This window comes from Argentina silus, assembly GCF_951799395.1.
Source record: "Argentina silus genome assembly, chromosome: 6".
Taxonomy (NCBI): domain Eukaryota; kingdom Metazoa; phylum Chordata; class Actinopteri; order Argentiniformes; family Argentinidae; genus Argentina; species Argentina silus.
The window spans coordinates 5,440,048-5,462,768 of NC_139660.1; the positions used below are offsets into that span (position 1 = coordinate 5,440,048).

At 47.3% G+C, this 22,721-nt stretch overlaps 1 protein-coding gene across 1 annotated transcript in view; it reads right to left on the reverse strand.

The window, feature by feature from the left end:
- Positions 1-2,150: 2,150 nt before the first annotated feature.
- The window catches only part of hcn2b (hyperpolarization activated cyclic nucleotide-gated potassium channel 2b), a gene marked incomplete at its 3' end in the record, with an annotated part of 34,419 nt that continues 13,848 nt past the window's right edge, over positions 2,151-22,721 (reverse strand). Inside the window, exons 4-8 of the mRNA XM_083672403.1 lie at positions 19,357-19,575; positions 9,461-9,607; positions 8,605-8,845; positions 5,845-6,009; positions 2,151-3,184 (exon numbers count right to left, since the gene is read on the reverse strand). Coding sequence (XP_083528529.1) covers positions 2,151-3,184; positions 5,845-6,009; positions 8,605-8,845; positions 9,461-9,607; positions 19,357-19,575 — 1,806 coding nt within the window. The remainder of the gene's footprint in view (positions 3,185-5,844; positions 6,010-8,604; positions 8,846-9,460; positions 9,608-19,356; positions 19,576-22,721) is intronic.

The window sequence follows — 22,721 nt, forward strand, 5'->3', positions numbered from 1 at the left end:
GTCCCTCTCTATCTCACTTTTAAAAAACACATTCAAGTTCTCTGCTTTGCTGGGCATTTGAATGAGGAAATCCCTCTCTAAGCAATAACTTTGTCCTGTCAGAATGCCCAACGGTCAAACTAGCATCCGCGTTAACGAGAGGAGGATTCATAATGAAATGCAATGAAAAAAAAAAAATACTAACAATGCAGAATAGCTGGAGGCCTGAGGTGCTCCAATCTCCTTTCTTATTACCTCGTGATGTTGAAGGCGCTACTGAGCTGAGGTGGATTGGATACCAGGACTTGGAGAGACTCTTCCTCTAATGCTTTTGGACACAAATCATTGAGGAGTGATAAACCCATTCAATGTCATCACTTATGGGATGGAGACACCGTGAAATATAGCATCCTCCAAAGTGTCTGCATTGTCCTTGCTGTAGATTACAATGGGGGGTATCTAGATTGGAGTATTACAGGAGCATAATGCACCCAAACTACCTCAGTATGATGCCATATACAGACCAGGGGAGGCTGGTGGAGGCAGAAATCGGAGGACGGGCTCATTGTAATGCATGGAATGGAATGAGGAATGGTATCAAATACATGTGTTTGATACCATTCCTCATTCCATTCCATGCATTACAATGAGCCCGTCCTCCGATTTCTACCTCCACCAGCCTCCCCTGACAGAAACAGATACAGTATGAGGCTACTGTATGCATTTGAGAGAGAGGAAGGAGAAAAAAATCGATTTACATTTTAATCTCAGATAGTTTTACATTTTGAATAATCTAAAGTGGCTTATAATGGCTTGGGAGTGCATCTGAAATGCTAATATTGATAAAGTATTAAATAAGTATTAATTCAATGGAATAATGTATGGGATCTGTCATGTAAGGATCTACAGTATGCTTGTATGGGTATGGTTCTAGGGCCTTTCAGTCTTCTTTCATATTTCATCAAAGAAAATCTTAAAACATAAGGAAGGATGTAAGCATCATCAATTATACTGCACAGGAAGTATAAAGCTAGGGTGACTTCAGTGAGAATATTATTTTGGATAATAATATGTAAAATTACGATCTACCCATCCAGAAATTAATTGGGGTGTTACTGAATCAGATATACAGTATTTGGAAGAAATCTGTATTCCTATTAATGATTCATGAATTAAACTAACATGCATAATTGTCTTATGGGGATGGATGAGTTGGCTGAGACAATAATTGTTCCCCAGGTGCAGTTTTTAGAACAGGCAAAGCCAGTATTGAATCTATAAGACAGAAGACAACCAAAATGGATTAAACCATCATTTCTAAAGGACATCAGAGAGGAAGGGAAGACATAAAGGACAGCTAGTAGGTCGAGGGAGATCTCATACTCCTGCACAAACTCACACATAAACTAAGGATATGGTTTCCAAAATTGAAATCAAGACATGATTTTAGCTTTGTTTTGTTGTCTATCTGTCCCACCCCATTTGATACACTGCAACGCTGTCGTTTAGTTTGAGCCCAACTCTGGTCTGGAGGAAATACAATGAGTGAAAAACAACGAATGTAAAACAAAACAACAAAAATATGACATTTTCCCTTTGTAGCCTTTGTGTGCATCGACTCAAGTGGTCTACATTTCTAGGACTGATACCATAGTGTCATGAGGAGAAGTTCTTGTTTTCTGGCCGGTTCGTGTAGAAAAGATGATTTCCCAGAGCACTTGAGCAAAGTGTCAACTTCATCGTTTGTCGTCTGAAGCAGGTCCCTGATTTTCTTCTTAGTTCCAGCCCACGCCAGTTTGCATTGTTTGGACTATACAAGTAGGTGACAGATACGTGTTATGTTCTTGGATATGGTTATAGTAAAGACAGCAAATAAAGGGGGCAGGCGTGAGGTGGCGATGCTAGAGCTACGTTCTGTATCTATGTTTGTGGTGGAGTAGAAACATCCCAACTCCGGTATAATAACTCAGGATACAGACTTCATATTGTTCGTGATACGCAGTCTTTCGGTCTCTCCTCTTTATCCCTGTCGCCATTCACACAGCATACATTCGGAGAGTCAGATTCAGCGCTCGACAGGGAGAGGGAAAGTCACCAGAGGAAGGAAGGAACAAAACCCTCCAAAGTTCTCCCACAACCCGAAAACCCCTGACTACGCAGAAATGCAAAGGTCACAAATTGGACGATAGCCTGGACCTGAAATGATCTGTCTCAGGGAGGCTCGCTATGGAGTCCTTCTTGGGTAACCCAGAGTCGGGCAGGCCTGGCCCCATGCCCACTCCTACCCCCATCCCTGCCCCAAACCCGGCCCCAAACCCAGGCACAGTGCCTGGGAGGGCCGGCAGTGGGAAGGCCCCCACAGACATCTGGTGGGGCAACACCATCCTATGAGTCATAGAGCTCCGGAGCCCCAGGGGGCCAGTGGGGGTCTGAGGGGGGCCGATGGAGGTGGAGGAGACCCGGGTGGACTGGGGCGGGCTGGGGGCCACAGGCTGGGCCCCGTCCTGGGGCAGCGAGGGCTGGGAGGCAGACAATGCCCGTGCATCCTGGCTCAGGTTGCCCATGTGTAGAGAGTGGGTGCTCTTATAGGAGTTGTGTCGGTGAGTGGGGCTGGGGACGTGCTGCTGGACCAGGGAGAGCTGGGAGCCCGAGGAAGGCCCCCCTAGGGCGCTGGACCCGTACTGGAATGTCCTCCCCCCTATGGCCAAGGGGCTCTGGATGGGGGGGCTGGAGAGGGCTGAGGCAAAGGCACCGGCATGGAGCTGGGGCTGCATGGTCTGCTGGGGTGGGACCGAGGGCGGGGGCAGAGATGGGGGCGGAGAGGAAGAAACAGGGCTAGAGAGGCTCTGCATCACCTGGAAGCGCCGTACCATCCTGGGGGATTGCAGGGCTCCACTGCTCCCCATCCCCATCCCCACCAGAGGCCCCGCCATGGGGGGACAGAAGCTCATGGCCACAGCCTGCTGGAGGGTGGCGATGGCCGAGGGCTGGGGCTGGCCCTGGCTCGGGGGGCCGAAGATGCTGCTGTGCGTGGGCGGGGTGGTCATGGACATGGCGCGGGGCCTCTCCCTCTCCAGGTCCACCTGCTGCACCATCTCGCGGTCATATTTCACGATCTCCTGGATCATCTCGTTCTCCCTGTTGTTGAAGACGCCCGAGTTGAGGTCATGCTGAACCTTATGCATCAGGATTGAGTTCTTCTTCCCTGCGGATCACGGAGGGGAAGAGAAAAGAGCTCTGTTACCTGAGCCACCCTGTTCCCCTGTGTAATCATCGCATCACAATCAATACTTCAAACAGGGAAATAAACAGCCACATGCACAAATGAATATTTCTGATAATGCCCTAGAATGATACCCTCCTTCCTCCTCTGCCTGTGTCGTATAAAACCTGCTGGCATAGCAGAAGAGAGAAGAGAGGAGAGAGGAGAGGCAGCTGGAGAGAGCTAACCTGATCAGAAAAGGCATGTTGCATTAATATCCTCTTACTGTCTCCCTATCTGGAGGTTGTTGGTAATTGAATTCACAGTCTGTAATCTTGCACTACAGGGACGGACGCTCCAGTCTGAGTATGTGTGTGTGTGTGTGTGTGTGTGTGTGTGTGTGTGTGTGTCCATGCACAAGCCCCTGTGTATCAACCAACGTTCTTTAACCTTACAGACCCATCACTCACACAAACACGCACACACACACACACACACACACACACACACACACACACACACACACACACACACACACACTGCACACACTCTGCACATTGCCCACCCTGATCCCCTGGGGTAGGGATGGGCGGCCTGTGTTTTTGCCGAGTCACCTCAGTGCAGACGTGAGGGGAAGCACGTGTCTGTAGTGAGACGTGACTGTGTGTGTGTGTGTGTGTGTGTGTGTGTGTGTGTGTGTGTGTGTGTGTGTACGTGTATGTGTGTGTGTGTGTGTGTGTGTGTGTGTGTGTATGTGTGTGCGTGTGTGTGTGTGTGTGTGTGCGTGTGCATGTGTACGTGTGTGTGTGTGCTGGGGGAGAAACCAATTTGCAGCAAAAATTGCCTCCTTCACGGGGCTCATGCAGGCAGCCTCTGAGATCCCAGATCCATCTCTCTCATCTCCCCAGCTTTCAAAACATTTCCATTTCAACACAAATAAAAAAAAAACTCCCCTGATAATTACTTCCTCACCCTCTCATGTTTTTTGAGTTGCATCTTTACTCTCTGTATTTCAAGTCTTCAGGGGGTTTCTAAGTCACCCGTCTCTATCGGATGTTCAAAAACAATCAAAACGACACCTGCATGAAACATCAAGTTACATTTGTTCCCAGCTGATGCATGAAATTGTCTTTGGGACTGACATAAAATATGACTGACACATTAATTTGGTCTCTCTCTTATTCAAGTTTCATGTCTTCCATTGGCATGGTGGAGATCTTTGTAACCTCTCCTGTCCACAGGTTAATTTCCTTGAAATTCTTTATGGCTTCATCTTATTTTTCTTTTACTTTTTTCAAATGAACGAATAAACAGTATAGATTGTAAATGTAGGTAAACAACTACGGGTCCAGCTGACAGCTGAGGGGGGCTGTTGTCTGGTCTGGTGTGTGTCTGTTGTGTGTCTGTTGTGTGTCGAGCTCCATAGTGCTGTCCCTACAGTCAGCGCAAAGCTGAGTCTACTCTTTCCCTGAATAACAAGTACAGTATGACATCATCTCAAGTGGCCAAAGCAGCACTCGTGGTGAATTGAGGAGAAGGATCAGAGCCTTGGGTCCTTTACAGAGAGTAAACTATGAGACAAATGAAAAATGTAATATGTAAACATGATTCCTTTGGAACTTTCAGATGAAAGGTCTTAGAAAACACAGTGCATTCCAAAGAACAAGGTTAAAAGGAAGAATTATTAGATGTCGCCCCTTTGAATTTCTGTTTAGATTTGAAATTCCTTAGCTAGCTTTATAATGTCTGCTGCTTGTTAGATAGTCTGGCCGTTTATAATACTGTGTGTCTTTGATCCAGATTCCTCTGATACCACCAGTCAAACTAGCGAATAGCTAAACAATCAGACAAATTAAAACAGAACATTTATCTGTGTTCCTGTGATTCGTTCTCTGTCAGAGGCTCGGTGTTACAATACGTGTTGACAAAGACACCTCAATCTTCTGAAATGTGAGAGAAGGGGGCTCACATGGCGTGTGGAATCTGGCTGCTATGACAACAGCTAGCGGGTGGCGGATGCAGGCTTTTGTAAACATGTGAAGTGATCACGTGATCAGAGTAGTACGATACATCACCAGGCTGACCTTGGAGGCAGGGGAGGAGAAGGGGGGGGGGGGGGGACTGAGGGAGGGGGACATTTAGTAAATGATATGTTTATACTTGGCTAACCAGGTGCTTTTCCAAAAGCTGACAACGCTGGAGCGATATTGTAGGTAAGAAACAGCAGCAGAGGAAAAAACAACTCCCCCTCACAGGCTATCACAGACAAAGCTGTTTAGACTGAGCTGCTGCTGATGCTGAGCAATCATTTAACAAATGAGCTATGGAATCTTGGAGGTGCAGCCACTGTTAACCAGGGGGAGTACAGTCAGCCATTTTGGCATCATTATCACTGGGAGTTTATGTGAAGAAAATAGATGATACGTCAAATTACAGAGTCTAAAAATTTACAATGATTGCTCGTGAAACAAACTTGTTTTCCATAGCTCTGCCCCCACCGCCTCCATATCAGTAGTACCTGGTTAAGCTTCTTAATATTAACACTGATAGAATTGATAGAATGCTCCATAGATAAAATATGTTTTGTTTCAACTAGCTACTCCGATGAATGACAAAACACAACCAAAGCTAACCTTTCAGGGCCAGTGGTAGTTAAGTCTTACCTATCCTGTCCAGCCTGTCAATGGCCACGGTCTCGAAGGCCCTCCTCATCATGGGATACTCCTCTATCACCTCGTTGAAGTTGTCCACAGAGAGGGAGTAGAGACGGCAGTAGGTGTCCGCTCGCACGCTGGCCGTCCTTCTGCCTCTAGTCAGCAGACAGATCTCTGAGAGTCAGACAGACAGACAGACAGACAGACAGACAGACAGACAGACAGACAGACAGACACACAGACAGACACACAGACAGACAGACAGTAAATAGTTACGTCTGAGACAGAGACAGAGCATCATTAAGCTAGACAACTACACTGAAACACCAAGAAACATGACCCATCCATGAGAAAGGTCACTTTTGGACCTTTTTAGGTCACACTTGTTATTTGTGTTATTCTTAGAACAGCATCACACCATATTTGAATTAAAAACGGACAAATTCAAACTGCTTATTTGATACAGTAAGCATATAGTTACACGTGTTTGATACCATTCCTCATTCCATTCCATGCCTTACAATGTGCCTGTCCTCCAATTTCTACCTCCACCAGCCTCAACTGATATACATATATATATATATATATATATATATAAGTGTATATTGACAGTCTGACAGTTTGACAGTATGGTTGAGTGTTTTGTCCACACACACAGAGGAAACAGACAGTTGAAAGCAAGCCCCAGCAGTGACAGCTTAGTGAAGGGAGCTCAGCCCTACAGTCGGAGACATCCAGCCAAGGTTCATTACATTCAGGTGTTACCCTTCTCAGGGCCGGGGCTGACTGTTGTCTTGACAACCATATGCTCCTCTACTCCCTGCCTGCCTTCCTCTTCTCGTCGCCCCTCTTTTGTGGTGAAGGGTGTCCTCTGGCTCTGACACTGGAATGTCATTTATTGTGAGCATGGGGGTCACTGCACCGGACATTCTATGTAGTCTACATGTTAACCCCTCCAACACTGGGCTGTGTAAGCAGCCCCTGGGGGAGACCACGGTGGAGAAGGAATTAACAAGAAGTGCAGTCAAGTAAAAGATCAGCTTTCGCTGGACGCCGGCACGCCATTAAAGAGCATCAAAGGCTGTTCCATTCATGAGGCCATTAACATAATAACCTCTTCATTAAAGCACACTGACAAACAGTGGCCCCCGTCCTGGCCAACCACAGCTACTCTTGTCTACAACACACACACACACACACACACACACACACACACACACACACACACGCACACACACGCACAAACACCCCTCCCCCCCAGACACACATCAAAATAGCTCCTTATTCTCTGGCTATTAAAGCGTGACCTTGACAGTCGCGGCAGCTCAACGGCACGGTGGCCCTGTTTCCCGCCTATCTGATAGGGGATTTACACTTCCTCAGAAGATTAATGAGCCCTCCGCAGCTCCAGCCGCTCCAGAGGGGAGCAGAGTCTGCTTGGAAATGAGTGGGACCCAGAGCTCACTCCTGCATAACCCCTCGAAACAAACACACTGATCACTGAATACAGCACATGTATAAGCCATGTTGGAAACAGACTTTGAGCACATGCCCATCTTTAATCCGTCTTCTCGGTGCAATCATTTGTTACCTAGTTGGCCCTTGTTTGTTATTGGATACCCCCTCATTCTATCATAACAATAGGACCAACGTATCTCTAGTATTAGCTTTGCTATCAATAGTAGCTTTGCTATCAATAGTAGCTTTGCTATCAATCGTGTCATTACACTACTGTAACTGTATTATCTATCAGTGATTACTTCTAAATAAAGATCTAATTACACTGTGAGAATGAGTTGATGTGCAGAAGGGGTGACATCTGTGAGTCCTCTGTCACTGTATCCGTATCAGTCTGCTCTGAGGTAAACACCCAAGCCAGTCCGTCAAGCATTCTGGTCACAGTACAGACCTCTTGTCCTCTATGCCGCGCAAGTAAAGGTTGGCACCCTGGTACCGTGACGGGGGTTGGCTTTAGACGTCATTGGTTGACTTTACAAATTGCTCTGTCATTGCTGTTTTGCTGGGCTAATTAGGTGTTATTAATGGTCCATATGTGCTCTCTGTCACGGACACTCCTCCGGCACCCCTGGATGCTGCTGCCGCCGCTGCTGCTGCAACCGCATTCTCAGCCACCACTGAACTCTGCTCTTCTGCAGCAGCGCTGGCGGATCTGTAAAACGCCCCCAGGCCGTGGCCCCGAAGACTCCTGAAAAATGACTCTTCTTTGTGGATCAACGGCAGTCTAGCTACTGTACCATGTCCCCAAACAGGCACTAGGGAGGACGGCCTCGGAAAAGTGGGACAAAACTGGCTGCAGGGTGAGACTTGCAAGAAGTCAACCTCAAATGTCAGGGTGGTGTTTTTTTTCTTTTATTTATTATCTTGCTGCAACCGTTTTTATGCTAAGATGATATAGTCTGTGACTTTGCCATGGTAGGTTCTCACCACGAGCTTTAGAGGGGGTGGAGAAACGCAAGCAAGAAACATGTTCATTATTTCACACGACCTTGTTAAACTATTAACCGCCCCAGGCACCGTAAGTCCCCCAACTCAGGATGGAGAAGTTTCGGCTACCAAACACCATGTTTGCATAACTTCTGTATCCTCTTTTGCATTTGCATCATTGTCTCCCATAATCAGGACCGGGGCCTCTGAGAATAGAAGACCATAAAATCAACACAATTATTCCCCAGAGGATTAAAAAAGGTTCGGACGCAACAGCAGGCAGAGAGAACCATTGTACTGTATGGGGGCCGTTGTTGATCATACCTCCAAAGTAGGATCCGTCCATGAGCTTCATTCCCATGGTGCCCTTGGTGAGTACGCTGACCACACCGTGCTGGATGAAGTACATCTTCTTGCCGATGGTTCCCTCCCTGATGATGTAATCACCCGGCTGAAACACCTCGAAGCGCAGCTTGGTCAACATGGCCGTCACAAAGTTGGGGTCGGCGTTGGCGAACAGGGGCATGGAAGCCACCAGTTTACGGCAGTTGAAGTTGACGACTTCCTGAGAGGAGAGAGAAAGCATAGTAAGATGCATCATTAGTGGAATTACAAATGGTTAAGCGACAGAAATTCTACAACAACAATAATGATAATATTGGTATAAGCCTCATGCCAAACACGTCTCAAACTGGTTTCATGAACATGACAATGAGTTCAGTGTTCTTCAGTGGCCTTCCCAGTCACCGGATCTGAATCCAATAGAACACCTTTGGGATGTGGCAGATTCACAGCTTGTGAAAGTGCACTTGCAGGAATTGCATGATGCAGTCATGTCATCATGGACCAGAATCTCAAAGGAATGTTTCCAACATCTTGTGGAATCAATGCCACGAAGAATTGAGGCTGTTTTGAGAGCAAAGGGAGGCCCTACCCAGTATTAGTAACACTTGTTATAGTGCCCACATTAGGCATCTTAAGAAAAATAAAATCCCTAACAATAACAACAGGATTCTATGCCCCCCCCCCCCACCAATAAAGAAGAGGCTCAGAACTTTAGATTTGCCATTTTAATGGGCAAATAATGTCAAAAAATAGGACAACAAAAACAAACATGTTTTGTATTCCATTCCGGTCACAGTCTGTCAGTGTTTGACATAATGCGTGTGTTTCATTTTACCTCACGCAGTGGCTCATTAAGCTCCTCCAGGATGCTCTCCTCATCAAACATCTTGCCCTGGTATCTGTGCTCATAGTAGTCATGGATCTTCTGTCTGAAGTCAGCCGGCAGCTTGTGGAAAGACATGTACTGCTCCACTTGTTTGTACTGGAGAGAGAGAGAGAGAGAAAGAGAGAGAGGAGAGAGAGAGAGAGAAAGAGAGAGAGAGAGAGAGAGAGAGAGAGAGAGAGAGAGAGAGAGAGAGAGACAGAGAGACAGAGGGGAAGAGACAAAGGAATCATGTAAAGGTAAACCGTCTTTGAAAATCTGGTTCTCTTTTCAAGAAAATGTGACAGAAAGTATGCAGCTATGAGACAGGTAGGTTACTTCACTATGGTCCATATTCAACACCATCTGTTTGAAAATATCTGACAATGTGATAAAATATGCTGGTCTGAACTCTCCCTTCAGTGTTAGAGTTTGATACAGAACAACAGAATTCCCCGTGAACAGAAGCTTGTATTTTCCTGAAACCATATCTGTAGAACATGGTCCTATACATCCCATACAGATAGAGACATGGGGGAATCTCTTGACCTATTTATTTTTACAGAGCAGGGTACGGAGAAATGAAGTTGTTGAGGAAACGTGACAGCTCTGCCAAGCCCCAGAGATTGCTTCATGCTCTGGTGTGTCAGGAGAAATGTGTGCCATGCATTGTTTAATGCATATCCATCCACAGTGGCTCTCTCTGTAAACAAACGCCTATATGTGGGTTATGCTTTATTTCACTGTCCCCTATTTTGTCTAGTACTTACTTAGAAATGATTAGTATTAATGATAATTACCTAATAATTACATGTTAATAACACTACTTATTAATTGACACTTTTTATGGATAATTTCAGACCAGGTAGTCAATGTGTCGAATGCTATGATACCAGAGAGTATCTAATGTTACCACATAGTGTAGTTTCCAAGTATATACCAGATAAATACCAGCTGAATTTGGATTGCAGAATTAAACATGACTGAAAATGCCACTGCCTGTTTAGCAGTACAATATTCCTATAATAGGACAGGGGACTATTTGTCACAATGAAGACGGAAGACTAAGTCAATTATGAATATCAACCAGCATGCATTCCTGCCCTCAAATACTATGCAAAGATGACATACGGCAGGTGTAAGTTATTTACAGGAGATACGCTCTGAGCTACTCAACCATTATGATGTTTGCAGAGGGCTGGTGGCCAGGCAGCAGCAACATCAGCATATTTATTCATAGAGGTAAGATCGCAGACTAGATTACATTTCCATGATTCACACAATATTCAGTGTGTCTATCCAGCAGGTCCTGACTGTTCCTCTGTCCTAATGAGGCAGATGCCAATCAAACTGTATCCATTGTGCCCGATCAACACAGATTTAACGTTTGGTTTTACAATGTGTGTCCTGTAGTTACTGCAATATGATAATATATGATAATTATGTCATACTGTGTTGCAGGCGTGAGGAATAAACAGACACTGAATGTATGGTCTTTTGTATGTTTTTTTTTTAATGAAGAGCGAAGGGGAGTCTTTCTCCCAGGGGTCATGCATCACTGGATACCAGTAAACAAATGCACACTCCTGTCACACACAACCAAGCCCTGAGAAAAACAATTATCACATGACTCAGTCGTGTGCTGAAACAATAGAGAACGTGAGCAACACCCCTCCAATCACGGCCAAAGATAAGGTGGCTGGAATGTAATTCCTCGATCCAGCCAGCAGCCATTTCTCACATGAGTGAGCTGGTGCTGGCAGGAAGCCGTGGTCCCATAGAGTCAAAGTGAGGGATTGAGAAGCCACATGGGATGATTATACAGTAGTACTGTGATGCAGCCAGCCCAGCTGAAGGAGGATGCTGTGTAAGCTATCTCTCTCCCTATCTCTCTCTCTCTCTCTCTCTCTCTCTCTCTCTCTCTCTCTCTCTCTCTCTCTATCTCTCTCTCTCTCTCTCTCTTACACACACACACACACACTCTTTCTCCCTCACTCTCTCTCTCTTTCTATCTCTTATATACACAAACACACATTCTCTCTCTCTCTCTCTCCCCCCCCCCCCCCCCTCTCAGCTGTGAGTCATTACTGCAGTAACATCAGGACTGGCTACTGGCCTCACGACAGGAGGTCAGGGGCCAACCCCGCCACCCCTCTCCAGGCATTTCCCCCCTCTCTGCCACAACAAGGGTCATACAGTATCTCTGACTTAATATTATATATATATATAAACGTAATATATGTGCTCAAGGCAGTTACAATATAAAAAACACATTTATTGTTTTGAACTTTTTTATCTGTATGTATTGGCCCCGGGTGGTACATGTGCTTTTTCTTTGAACATACAGTACAGTGTAATGGTGGTGAGTCATAAAGAGGGGGAATTCAACACGATAAAGTCAGGGACTCTATTTTTTAATAATTTAGAGTGCGGATGTCATTCATGGCAATGGCAGGGGCCAGCATGCAGGATTTATATGTAGACAGCGTGACTGGGAGGAGGATGGGAGGGAGGAACAATGACCTCACTCATAACAGTGTCATACATGTGATAGGATGGTCCTGGAAACGAGGTTTGTCACGGTTAAGGTGACAGACGGGCAGTTAGACGAGATGAGATTTGATCCTCATTGTCTGCATCTGTGAGGTGGTTTTTATAATCCAGAGTTATGTTATAAACGGCCTCCTTTCTCTCCTGTCTCCATGTTTTACCTCTCCTTCCCTCTTTTCTCTCTACCCTTGACTCTTTTACCTCTCTGTTCTTAACCCCTCTCTACCTCCCACCTCTCTCTACCCCTCTACCTCATCTCCTCTACCTCTCTCTACCCCTCTACCTCATCTCCTCTACCTCTCTCTACCCCTCTCTACCTCATCTCCTCTACCTCTCTCTACCCCTCTACCTCATCTCCTCTACCTCTCTCTACCCCTCTACCTCATCTCCTCTACCTCTCTCTACCCCTCTCTACCTCATCTCCTCTACCTCTCTCTACCCCTCTCTACCTCATCTCCTCTACCTCTCTCTACCCCTCTACCTCATCTCCTCTACCTCTCTCTACCCCTCTACCTCATCTCCTCTACCTCTCTCTACCCCTCTCTACCTCATCTCCTCTACCTCTCTCTACCCCTCTACCTCATCTCCTCTACCTCTCTCTACCCCTCTACCTCATCTCCTCTACCTCTCTCTACCCCTCTCTACCTCATCTCCTCTACCTCTCTCTCCTCTCTACCCTTCCTTTAAGCTTTGATTACATTTAGCTTACTGCACAGAGCATGAACACGCACACACGCACACTGAAACACACACACACACACACACACACACACACACACACACACACTTGAACACACACACGGACACACACACAGACGGTGGATGTTGAAATCATTGTCTCTAATGAACTATATGCGAAAAAGCCGATTTATCATTATCTAGCAGCATTATCTTCCATCTTGTTTAATTACAAACAGTCATGGTTTTTAACTCCACTCAGTCCTCATCATCCACCACAACAAGCACTGTTTGTGAAGAGAGAGAAGTACCGTCAAGCAAGAATCTGCGAGACAGTTCACACTCCCCAAACTCCAAAGAAGTCGCTATGAATCAGGGCAGGACGAGATTGAAGGGGAATCTCAGCTTTGATTCTCTCAAGCCACAGCAAATGACCAAAGCGATGTCACTTAAAGGAAGGAAGACCAAAGCGGTGTCACTTAAAGGAAGGGAGACCAAAGCAAGACCAAAGTGATGTCACTTAAACTTGACAAATTCATTACAATTTGCAGCGTGTCGCTAACATTAAAGACACACACTGTGAGAATTACCCGCTCCCTGCCGCATTCAATCAACCTGACGATAAGCTGGAAACTCCCCTTAAGTGTTATAGCTGCCTCTGGATTCACTGTGTGGACGTCCCAATTATACATCTGCCTCCTATTCACTATCTCTATCCAAAGGCTTTGTACGACACTTAAGTGTTATCAACTCCCAGCTTTCACAGCAGGTTTAGATGAGAGAGCATGGCACTTTGAAGCAAATGGCTTCAGCTGCCTTCTGTGTTTGAATTACCCTATTTGATAACACTTTATTTTAGTGAACACATGAGGCGCTCATTTGTAGTTTAGAAGTGTTTTCTTACTACCTAACCCCTCAAGACACACACACACACACACACACACTCCAATACCCATACAAAAATGTTATTAGGGACATCGTTGGCCTTGAGCATAGGGAGGCTAGCCATTAGCCACAAGGTTGCAGGCTCAATCCCCAGATGTGAGGCAGTGATTGGAGGGTTGCTGAAACCACATCTAACTGACCAGCTACTATATAACTTATAATATGAGAATAAGACAACACTGAATAAAGACCTACCGTAATAAATGGCTAGTTATACTCCAAAATTGCCCAATTAGTTACTTAAACACTTGAGTTAAACACAAATGAGTGCCTTGTAAGTGTTTCCCCATACTAAAGTGTTACCACCAATCTCCTCAAAAGATGAACTGCCACAACTCCTCTGAAACAGAGATGAAGTGACATCCGGGACATAACGGAGAAAAAGAAAAACAGCATTTTCAAGCCTCCGCTGACATGTGCCAACTTAACTCTGGGCTGATTGAAAGAGGTCCATTGACTTGTGTGGTTTCGAAGTTACTTTTTCATGAGGTTTAATGCAGTCCAAGCCAGGGTCTGTAATGCAGTGCAGTCTGTACTGAGTCTGTACCCTAACCTCACTGCTGATGAGAGGACGGGCCCGCCCGTGGCTTCAGGCAGATGATGGATGTCTGTCTGTACGCAGCTTTGATCTCTACTCTACAGTACTGAGTCACTCATTGGATCACGCAGGCCAGAAGGCAACAAAACATACACATTGAGCAGGCATGCAACAAGCCAACACACACACACACACACACGCAAATGCACATGCATTCTCACACACATGCACACACACACACACACACACACACACGCAGGTGCACTGTGTCGACAAGTACACACACATGCACGCAAACACACGCACATACACACACACACGTGCACACACACGCACGCACACACACATCTTCTCTGTCACAAAGCTCAGTTAAGGAGAATGTAATAGGGACTTATAGTAATCATAAAACATCCAGTTCATATAGAAACACAGTCAGCTCTCTGTTCACTGTAACCCCCAGTATGTAACATGGACGTGTGTGTGATTCTCTGGAGATCAGGCACCCAAAACTTACAGTATTTCATCCCATATTTTCACTTTGGTAGAATGAGACAAAAAAATTAATACTGCAGTTATACTAAGCCCTCTTGAACCTCTAGCAGCTCAGCAACAAGAACTTCTGTGTCTGGTACAATGCAGATCATCCTCTCTGGAGATTATATTTATGTGGCAGTGTCCATCTTATGAAATTAGGCTCAGTGCAGGGATGCAGTCGAGGCCAGGCCACATCCCTGCAGTAGCTCTTATATAAAACTATGAGATGCATTGCATTTCTGAAATCCAATCTGTTCCCCTTGCCCTGTAGACTTAGGCCAGAAGAGCCCCAGAGGTTTTATATGGGAGATAAAGCTGCTACTTGCTGGCATACAAGCATGATGCATAGCTGTCAGTGGAAGCTGCTAGAAGAGAGGAAATTAAATTGCCCCCCAGCATTAACAGGACATGTCATAGAGACTCAGGGACTCGATTTATGTGTGCATCTAGGGAGCAGGGGGGGGGAGCAGGGGGGAGGAGCAGGGGGGGGGGAGCAGGGGGGAGGAGCAGGGGGGAGGAGCAGGGGGGGGGGAGCAGGGGGGAGGAGCAGGGGGGAGGAGCAGGGGGGGGAGCAGGGGGGAGGAGCAGGGGGGAGGAGCAGGGGGGAGGAGCAGGGGGGGGGGGGAGCAGGGGGGAGGAGCAGGGGGGAGGAGCAGGGGGGGGGAGCAGGGGGGAGGAGCAGGGGGGAGGAGCAGGGGGGGGAGCAGGGGGGAGGAGCAGGGGGGAGGAGCAGGGGGGAGGAGCAGGGGGGAGGAGCAGGGGGGGGGGGAGCAGGGGGGAGGAGCAGGGGGGAGGAGCAGGGGGGGGGGGGAGCAGGGGGGAGGAGCAGGGGGGGGGGGAGCAGGGGGTCCTGAATGGATCAAACCCAACATAAGTTAAGCAGGATCCGCTGGTAGGCTTACTCACTGAGCGAGCGAGGAACTGAGGCAGCACACATTCATCCTACGCCCAGTGGAGCATGGTGTTACCCTATGAGGCAGGGCACAGGGGATACCACTGTGTGCATCGCAATTATCCTCATGAGTGGATACATGTGGAATGAGTCTATACCATAATGCCCCTGAGGCAGCATATACTTCCTGGGTCCAGAAATGTCCCCGTTCTTAGCTTTAACGCACAGCAATGATAGGGTAAAATAACTACCACATCGTCACACATTCATAAAGCATACGTCTTAAGTTAATACCATAAATTCCCTGATATAACATACCAAATCACTGTCATTAGGACTGATATAACATACCAAATCGCTGTCATTATGACAGCTGTTTTTAGTTATGACGTTTGTGTTTCTATATGTTACTGTTGTACTGTATGGATGTCTGTAGTTTCTTCAATGTTGTGTCTGTGTATGTAAGTTGTATTGTCTGAAACTTTGTTCCCCCTGCTGCTGTAACAGGTCTCTCATTCCAGTAGGTAAGTCTATCAGAGAGGTCACAGAGTTGGTGCTCTGCTCGGGTGGGTCCATGAATGCTGTATGATCACTGGACCCAGTGGAGCAGTGAGCAGCCTTAGAGGCCCCTGGAGCCACATCCTCCTTCACAGCCTGTTTAGCAGCGCTGCTCCAAAGACTCTCAGGAGCACGAAGAGGAGGAGGAGGAGGAGGAGGAGGAGGAGGGATGCTGTTACATAATGGCTAATGCGCTCCCTCTCTATCTCTCTCTCTCTCTCTCTCCCTCTCTCTCTCTCTCTCTCTATCTCCCTCCCTCTCTCTCTCTCTCTCTCTCTCTCTCTCTCTCTCTCTCTCCCTCTCTCTCTCTCTATCTCCCTCCCTCTCTCTCTCTCTCTCTCTCTATCTCCCTCTCTCTCTCTCTCTCTCTCTCTCTCTCTCTCTCTCTCTCTCTCTCTCCCTCTCCCTCCGTCTGTAGCATTCTGGTGTCCTCTGGCAGGCAAGGGTGTAACATCTACCCGGCTATCAAGGACGGGGGTAGGTGAACGAGGTATGGGGGGGACCTGTCATCCCCACCAACAGAGGACAGTGCAGGGACACAAGGACATAAGCTGCTGCTGCTGCGGTTGCTGCCTCATCAGTTTTACTGACTGTAACTCAGGCCCAATATGGGAGACATACAGGTTGTGTAAAACCTGCTGGACTAGGAGCCAGACCCCGACCAGCCGGTCAACTCATGGTACTCATGGGATTTCCTGTGCCTTCCTTATGGGAGAACAATAGAAGCCACCCAGCAGAGAGACACTTTGGCCAGGGCTCCGTTGTTACTGGAAAGGGAAAGGAACGTTTCTGAATGAGGTTTTGTTTTATTAAGCATTGTGATTTACAAATAAAGAAGACAGAGTGATCCCCCTCCCCATGCCCATACCATGCCCACCCTGGCTACCTTTATCCCATTGCTCCAGCCCCTCAACCTGTCCTACGTGATCAAATTACATTACATTAAATAGACAATTGAGTAAAAGAGTACAATCAAAAAATTGGAATGGAAAGAAAAGAAAAGAAATGGTAGAAGATAAAATAATGAATTAATGGATACAGTTTATAGTATGCAAAGTAGATGCAAAGATGCAAAGCATAAAAGGTTACCAAGGGGATCATTTAGTGAGCTGTGAATTTAGTTGCATCCATATCCTCCACAGAAGATGAGAAAGGTTGTCATAAGGAAGAGCATTTGGGAGATGAGACAATGAATACCTTGTCTTTTCCAGCTTGAGATGCTGCATAACATTCCTTAAGGAAAGGAGCATTTGTAAACATTTCTATTCTCTATAGGATTCACCTGAAGAACAAACAATAGAAAAAAAAATCAAACCTCCTCCCATTTTGCATTTGTGTGTGTGAGCATGCGTACCTGCCTGCCTGCCTGCCTGCGTGTATGTGTGTGTGTGTGTGTGTGTGTGTGTGTGTGTGTGTGTGTGCCAGCGTGGATGTGTGGATGTGCGCACGTGTGTGTGTATATCTGAATGTGTGACAGGAACACAGTGTACCTTTACAGCAGTGGTAATCAGCACCTGAATGTATAACCAGACCCAGACATCCTAGACTGCTAATGCACAGGCAGGCCCAGACATCGCATGCACTGTGTGCATTTTGATAAATTAGAAAAGTACACCATGTCACCCGTGTGAACTGAGCAAACAATGACAATCTCCTTGCCTCTCCTTGCCTCATTTGTGACGGGGGTCTTTGAACACGAAGAGGAGGATTTGCCTAGCGCCTGGAGTATTATGACATTTCTGTCTCAACACCGAAAGTCGTGCTAACTGTTTGCTCTGCGCTGTGTCAACACAGCCACACATGCTGTCACCGGCGTTTATGCTGCTCTATACATACAGTCCCCCTTGTGCAAGGTTTATGGGACAGAGTTCATACCTGTTGTGCCTTTGTGACAGTGTTATCTGGTGGTGCTGGCGGTGTGTGATGATGTACAACGGCACACGGTAGCTTGGCAGCCAATGATTGATAAGGGGACAGCCTGTCTGTCTGTCTGTCTGTCTGCCTGCCTGCCTGCCTGCCTGCCTGCCTGCCTGTCTGTCTGTCTGTCTGTCTGTCTGTCTGTCACCCAGAGGGAGAAGTACATACACGATGAGCTGTCTTCGCTGAACCACGTTAGTTACATCATTATTTCAGGCATTCTGTAGGAAGTGGAGCATGAGACAACATGGGAGCAGAAGCAGATCAAGGGAAGAGGCATGTATGATCATCCTGTATATCCCCTGATGTATAATGTAATAGTTTCACCACAACCACTTTCAGGTTGATTTAGTTCTGTGCAGCCTCTGTTTTACCTCATGTCATCTCGTGGAGATTGTTTTTACAGGAAATAATCGTTAATTTATGAATGCAGAACAATTGTTTTAAAAATGCAACATCATCCTAGAAAGACGCTGCATAAAAGACCACATTTCCCTCTCTCTTCATAATGTGACCTAGAAAACAGGAGGATTGTCTCGCCAAGATGATGAATAACCAAGCTAAGAGGGACAGTTACCCAGAGACAGAAGAGAAGAATAACCAAGGCAAAAGGGCCAGGAACCCAGAGACTAAATAGAAGAGTCATGTCATGTCTTGAACGGAGGCCAAACAGTGAATGACAGAACGGGAGTCAGAGAGAGAGGCACTGTCACCCTTTGTTCTCAACATTAGCCAGATGCTACAATTAGACAACAAGGCCTGACCAATTACTGAAGGGGGGACATGACAGATTGGATGTTAGGAAGGCCAGATCACCAAGGATCCAATGAACCCAACTGAAGGAGACTGCAGCTCCAATGACACAATGTCCTTATAGAGGAGTGTTCCCCCTGACGGAAAACATGACCACCAGCTTTGATCTGGCAGGGTAGGGACACGTCATCTCATATGAGACGACTATAAGCGTGTGTGTGTGTGGGTGTGTGTGTGTGTGTGTGTGTGTGTGTTTGTGTGTGTGTGTGTGTGTGTGTGTGGGTGTGGGTGTGTGTGTGTGTGTGTGTGTGTGTGGGTGTGGGTGTGGGTGTGGGTGTGGGAGTTGTGATGGTTAAATTTCTGTACAAAACCACACAAAAAAAAACCTCCCTTACTACATAACACTTATATATAAAATACATAATACATAACACATAATACTTATATATATATAAAAAAAAGAAAAAAGTCAAGCTCCGCCTGTGAACTGTTAACTGGGCCTACCTTCTCCTGGTACTGGCGTCGGGATGAATCCAGGGACTGGATGAGGGCGGTGGCGTGGCCGATGAACATGGCATAGCAGGTGGCACCCACGATCATACTGAGCATGGTCAGCCAGATATCAGACATGCTCTCCGGAGCCTGGCGACCGTAGCCGATACACAACATGTGACTCATGGCCTTGAACAGGGCGAAGGAGTACAGCTCGGTCCATGAGTCGTTCTGTAGAGAAGAGAGAGAGCGAGAGAGAGAGAGAGAAAGAAGAGGTGGGGGGGGGGGTTAGTTACTCAAAATCACTGCACCACAACAGCCTTGACCTGATGATCCTAGACCAACAGTCTCAATACTGTAAGTCAGCTGTCAAATATTTAATGCTCACTGTAAGTCAAAATCTTATAGTCAGGGTCAAGCAAGGGCCATAGACCCTTATTCTTATTATACATGGGTCAATGTGTGTGTGTGTGTGTGTGCGTGTGTGTGTGAGAGAGAGAGAGAGAGAGAGTTTTAACACACCTCTATTGTACACTTAAGGACTGTAACAAAACAATGGAGCACACCAGCTATATAGAGCGGACAAAATAAATACAAATAAACCAAATCAATTAAACAACAAAGCACAGCAGTCGATCCACCATTTAAAAAAAAACAGCCCAGTCTAATTAGTGCTCTCACCAACCCCTTAAACATATTGCGCACATCATGGCCCAGAACCCCCTCCATCTTGCGTTGCTTACTTCGCCTGGCCAAGAACAGAATGTACAAGCTGACATTTCCGTGTGTTCGCTGTGTGCTGATACCCAAATGTAAAAACAGTAGTGTTAAACCCCTCTCTGACAGCCAAGAACAGTGACTGGAAAAATGCAGAAAAGATGTCTTAGCCTCATTTGCCTCTACTCCTAATGTTACCCTCTATGGGATGTCAATCCTGCTCTATACTGTAACTTGTCCTTATTAAGCACCTTAACACACACCCTGTACAAAACATGCCCCATCCAGCCCCACCCTCTCCAACGTCCAAAAGCAAGTATGTTGGACGTGATCCCCAGTCCAGAGAGAGAGAGAGAGAGCGTGTGTGAGAGAGAGAAAGAGACAGCGAGGGAAAGAGAGAGAGAGAGAGAGAGAGAGAGAGGGGAAAAAAGGAGCTAGAGAGAGAAAGAGAGAGCTGTGATCACTTTCCAGGAGTGAGTACAGTATAGATGGATTCCTAGTGATTGGTGGTGTTGAAGGTGGCTAATCATCATCACAGGCAGTAGTGTTGGTTCAGGAGGGAGACCTCTTCAGAGGCTCGCTAATGAGCCGCCGTTACATCTGCCTCCTCCACTCTGGCTTTGATTTGTGTACACAGGCAGAGGCTGAGGCTGAGGCTGCCCTGATTCCCCGTGTTAGATTCATTATGAACACTCTCCTCTCTCCTCCTCGGCCTTAAAAAAGGGATTTACTCATCCACAGTGATGTCACAGATCATCTTCTTCACAGCTATCTATTTGGTTCAGACTGGCCTGCCTCTCTCTCTCTCTCTCTCTCTCTCTCTCTCTCTCTCTCTCTCTCTCTCTCTCTCTATCTATCTGGGCTGAACAAGTCCCCTTATCACTGATTGCCTCCTTTTGAATCTGGACATATTTGATCTGTCTGTATCTGTTTTGAATTTCGTTGTATTGGATTTGCATTCGACTCGAGATTGTTGCATTCAAATTTGAGATTGCGGTGCTATCAGATTGTTTTCTAAATGTGACAGCGGAATGACAGTGGGACGGAGATGGGAGTGAGTTATGGAAAGGGGAAAGGTAGGTGCTCTGCCAAACTGCACAGGAATGAGATGTGATCTCGAGGGCACTCAGCACAGACGAGAAGCTGCCGGCAGAGAGACAACAGAGGGATGGCAGTGTCCTCATATGGCACTCCCTGTGCCAGTGTCCCAGCCCCCCCCCAGCCTCGGCCAGAGTCCCAAGCCTAGCCTCGGCACCAGCTGCAGTGCCCTGGTCCTGGCCTCTTCCCCAGTCCTAGCCTCAGCCTCAGGCCCAAATCCCAACCGTAAACCCCAGCACCAGTGCCTTTGGGCCTTGGGTGTCTTTAAGAGGCAGAGCTGCGGCTCTTCTGCCATTCACTGACATGCTGGCTACAGAGCACGCCCGCCAGGGCAAACAACAACAGTAGCAGCAGCAGAACCTCACCCTGAGCACTGGCACGGAAATAAACACGCACGCACGCACGCACGCACGCACGCACGCACACACGCACGCACGCACGCACGCATGGAGGCACACACGCACACACACGCACGCACGACCATCCAGCAGAGGATCTAGTCTGCAGCATTACCTCCTCAACTGTGAGCGTCTGCCCCCCCCCCCCCTCTCTCTCTCTCTCTCTCTCTCTCAGATGTACAGTACCCATAACAGACAGGCTTGTTTGACTTACGAGCCCAGGGAGCCACAACTCTGCTAGAACCAGAGACAACATGGATGAAAAAGGGGTGAGTGCAGAGAAAGTCCATCCACGTCAAGTCAGCAGGCCTGTAATAAATGTGACAGGGGAGGTGTAGAGGAGCTGTTCACATTCTGCCCGCTCGCTGTTACTGATCTGAATTTACAATGTTCACCCAGCCTTTCACTGTACGCAGCCACATATCCTCACTGCAGCATGGGCACTGGGCCTGGGCCTGGACCTGGACCTGGGTCTGGGTCTGGGTCTGGGTGTGGGCCTGGACCTGGACCTGGACCTGGACCTGGGCCTGGACCTGGACCTGGACCTGGGTGTGGGCCTGGACCTGGACCTGGACCTGGACCTGGACCTGGACCTGGACCTGGACCTGGACCTGGACCTGGGCCTGGGCCTGGACCTGGACCTGGGTCGGGATCTGGTACCGGGTCTGGTACTGGGTCTGGGTCTGGGTCTGGATCTGGATCTGGATCTGGATCTGGATCTGGATCTGGATCTGGGTTTGGGACTGGTACTGGGTCTGGGTCTGGTTCTGGGCCATTTCCACCATCTGTATGATATAATCCCTTTTTTTTGGGGGGGGGGGGGGGGGTTGAGTACTGGTACTGGGTCTGGGTCTGGGTCTGGGTCTGGGACTGGAACTGGGTCTGGTTCTGGGCCATTTCCACCCTCTGTATGATATTTTACCCTCCTCGCAGTGGCACTCCACTAGTACTACTGCCTCACACAGACAGTGATGCTGATCTAGTAGCAGAGAGAACATACATCTATGCCCGCAGGCATACAGAGCCACACTGTGATCTGATGAAAGGAATGTCAGGGAGACTGGCCTACCAACACCCCAATCCCCACAGCAATAACCTCAGCACTTAGCCTAGTCTCAGTTCTGCTTTCAGTTCTCACAAATACAAATTCTATTCTATTCTATT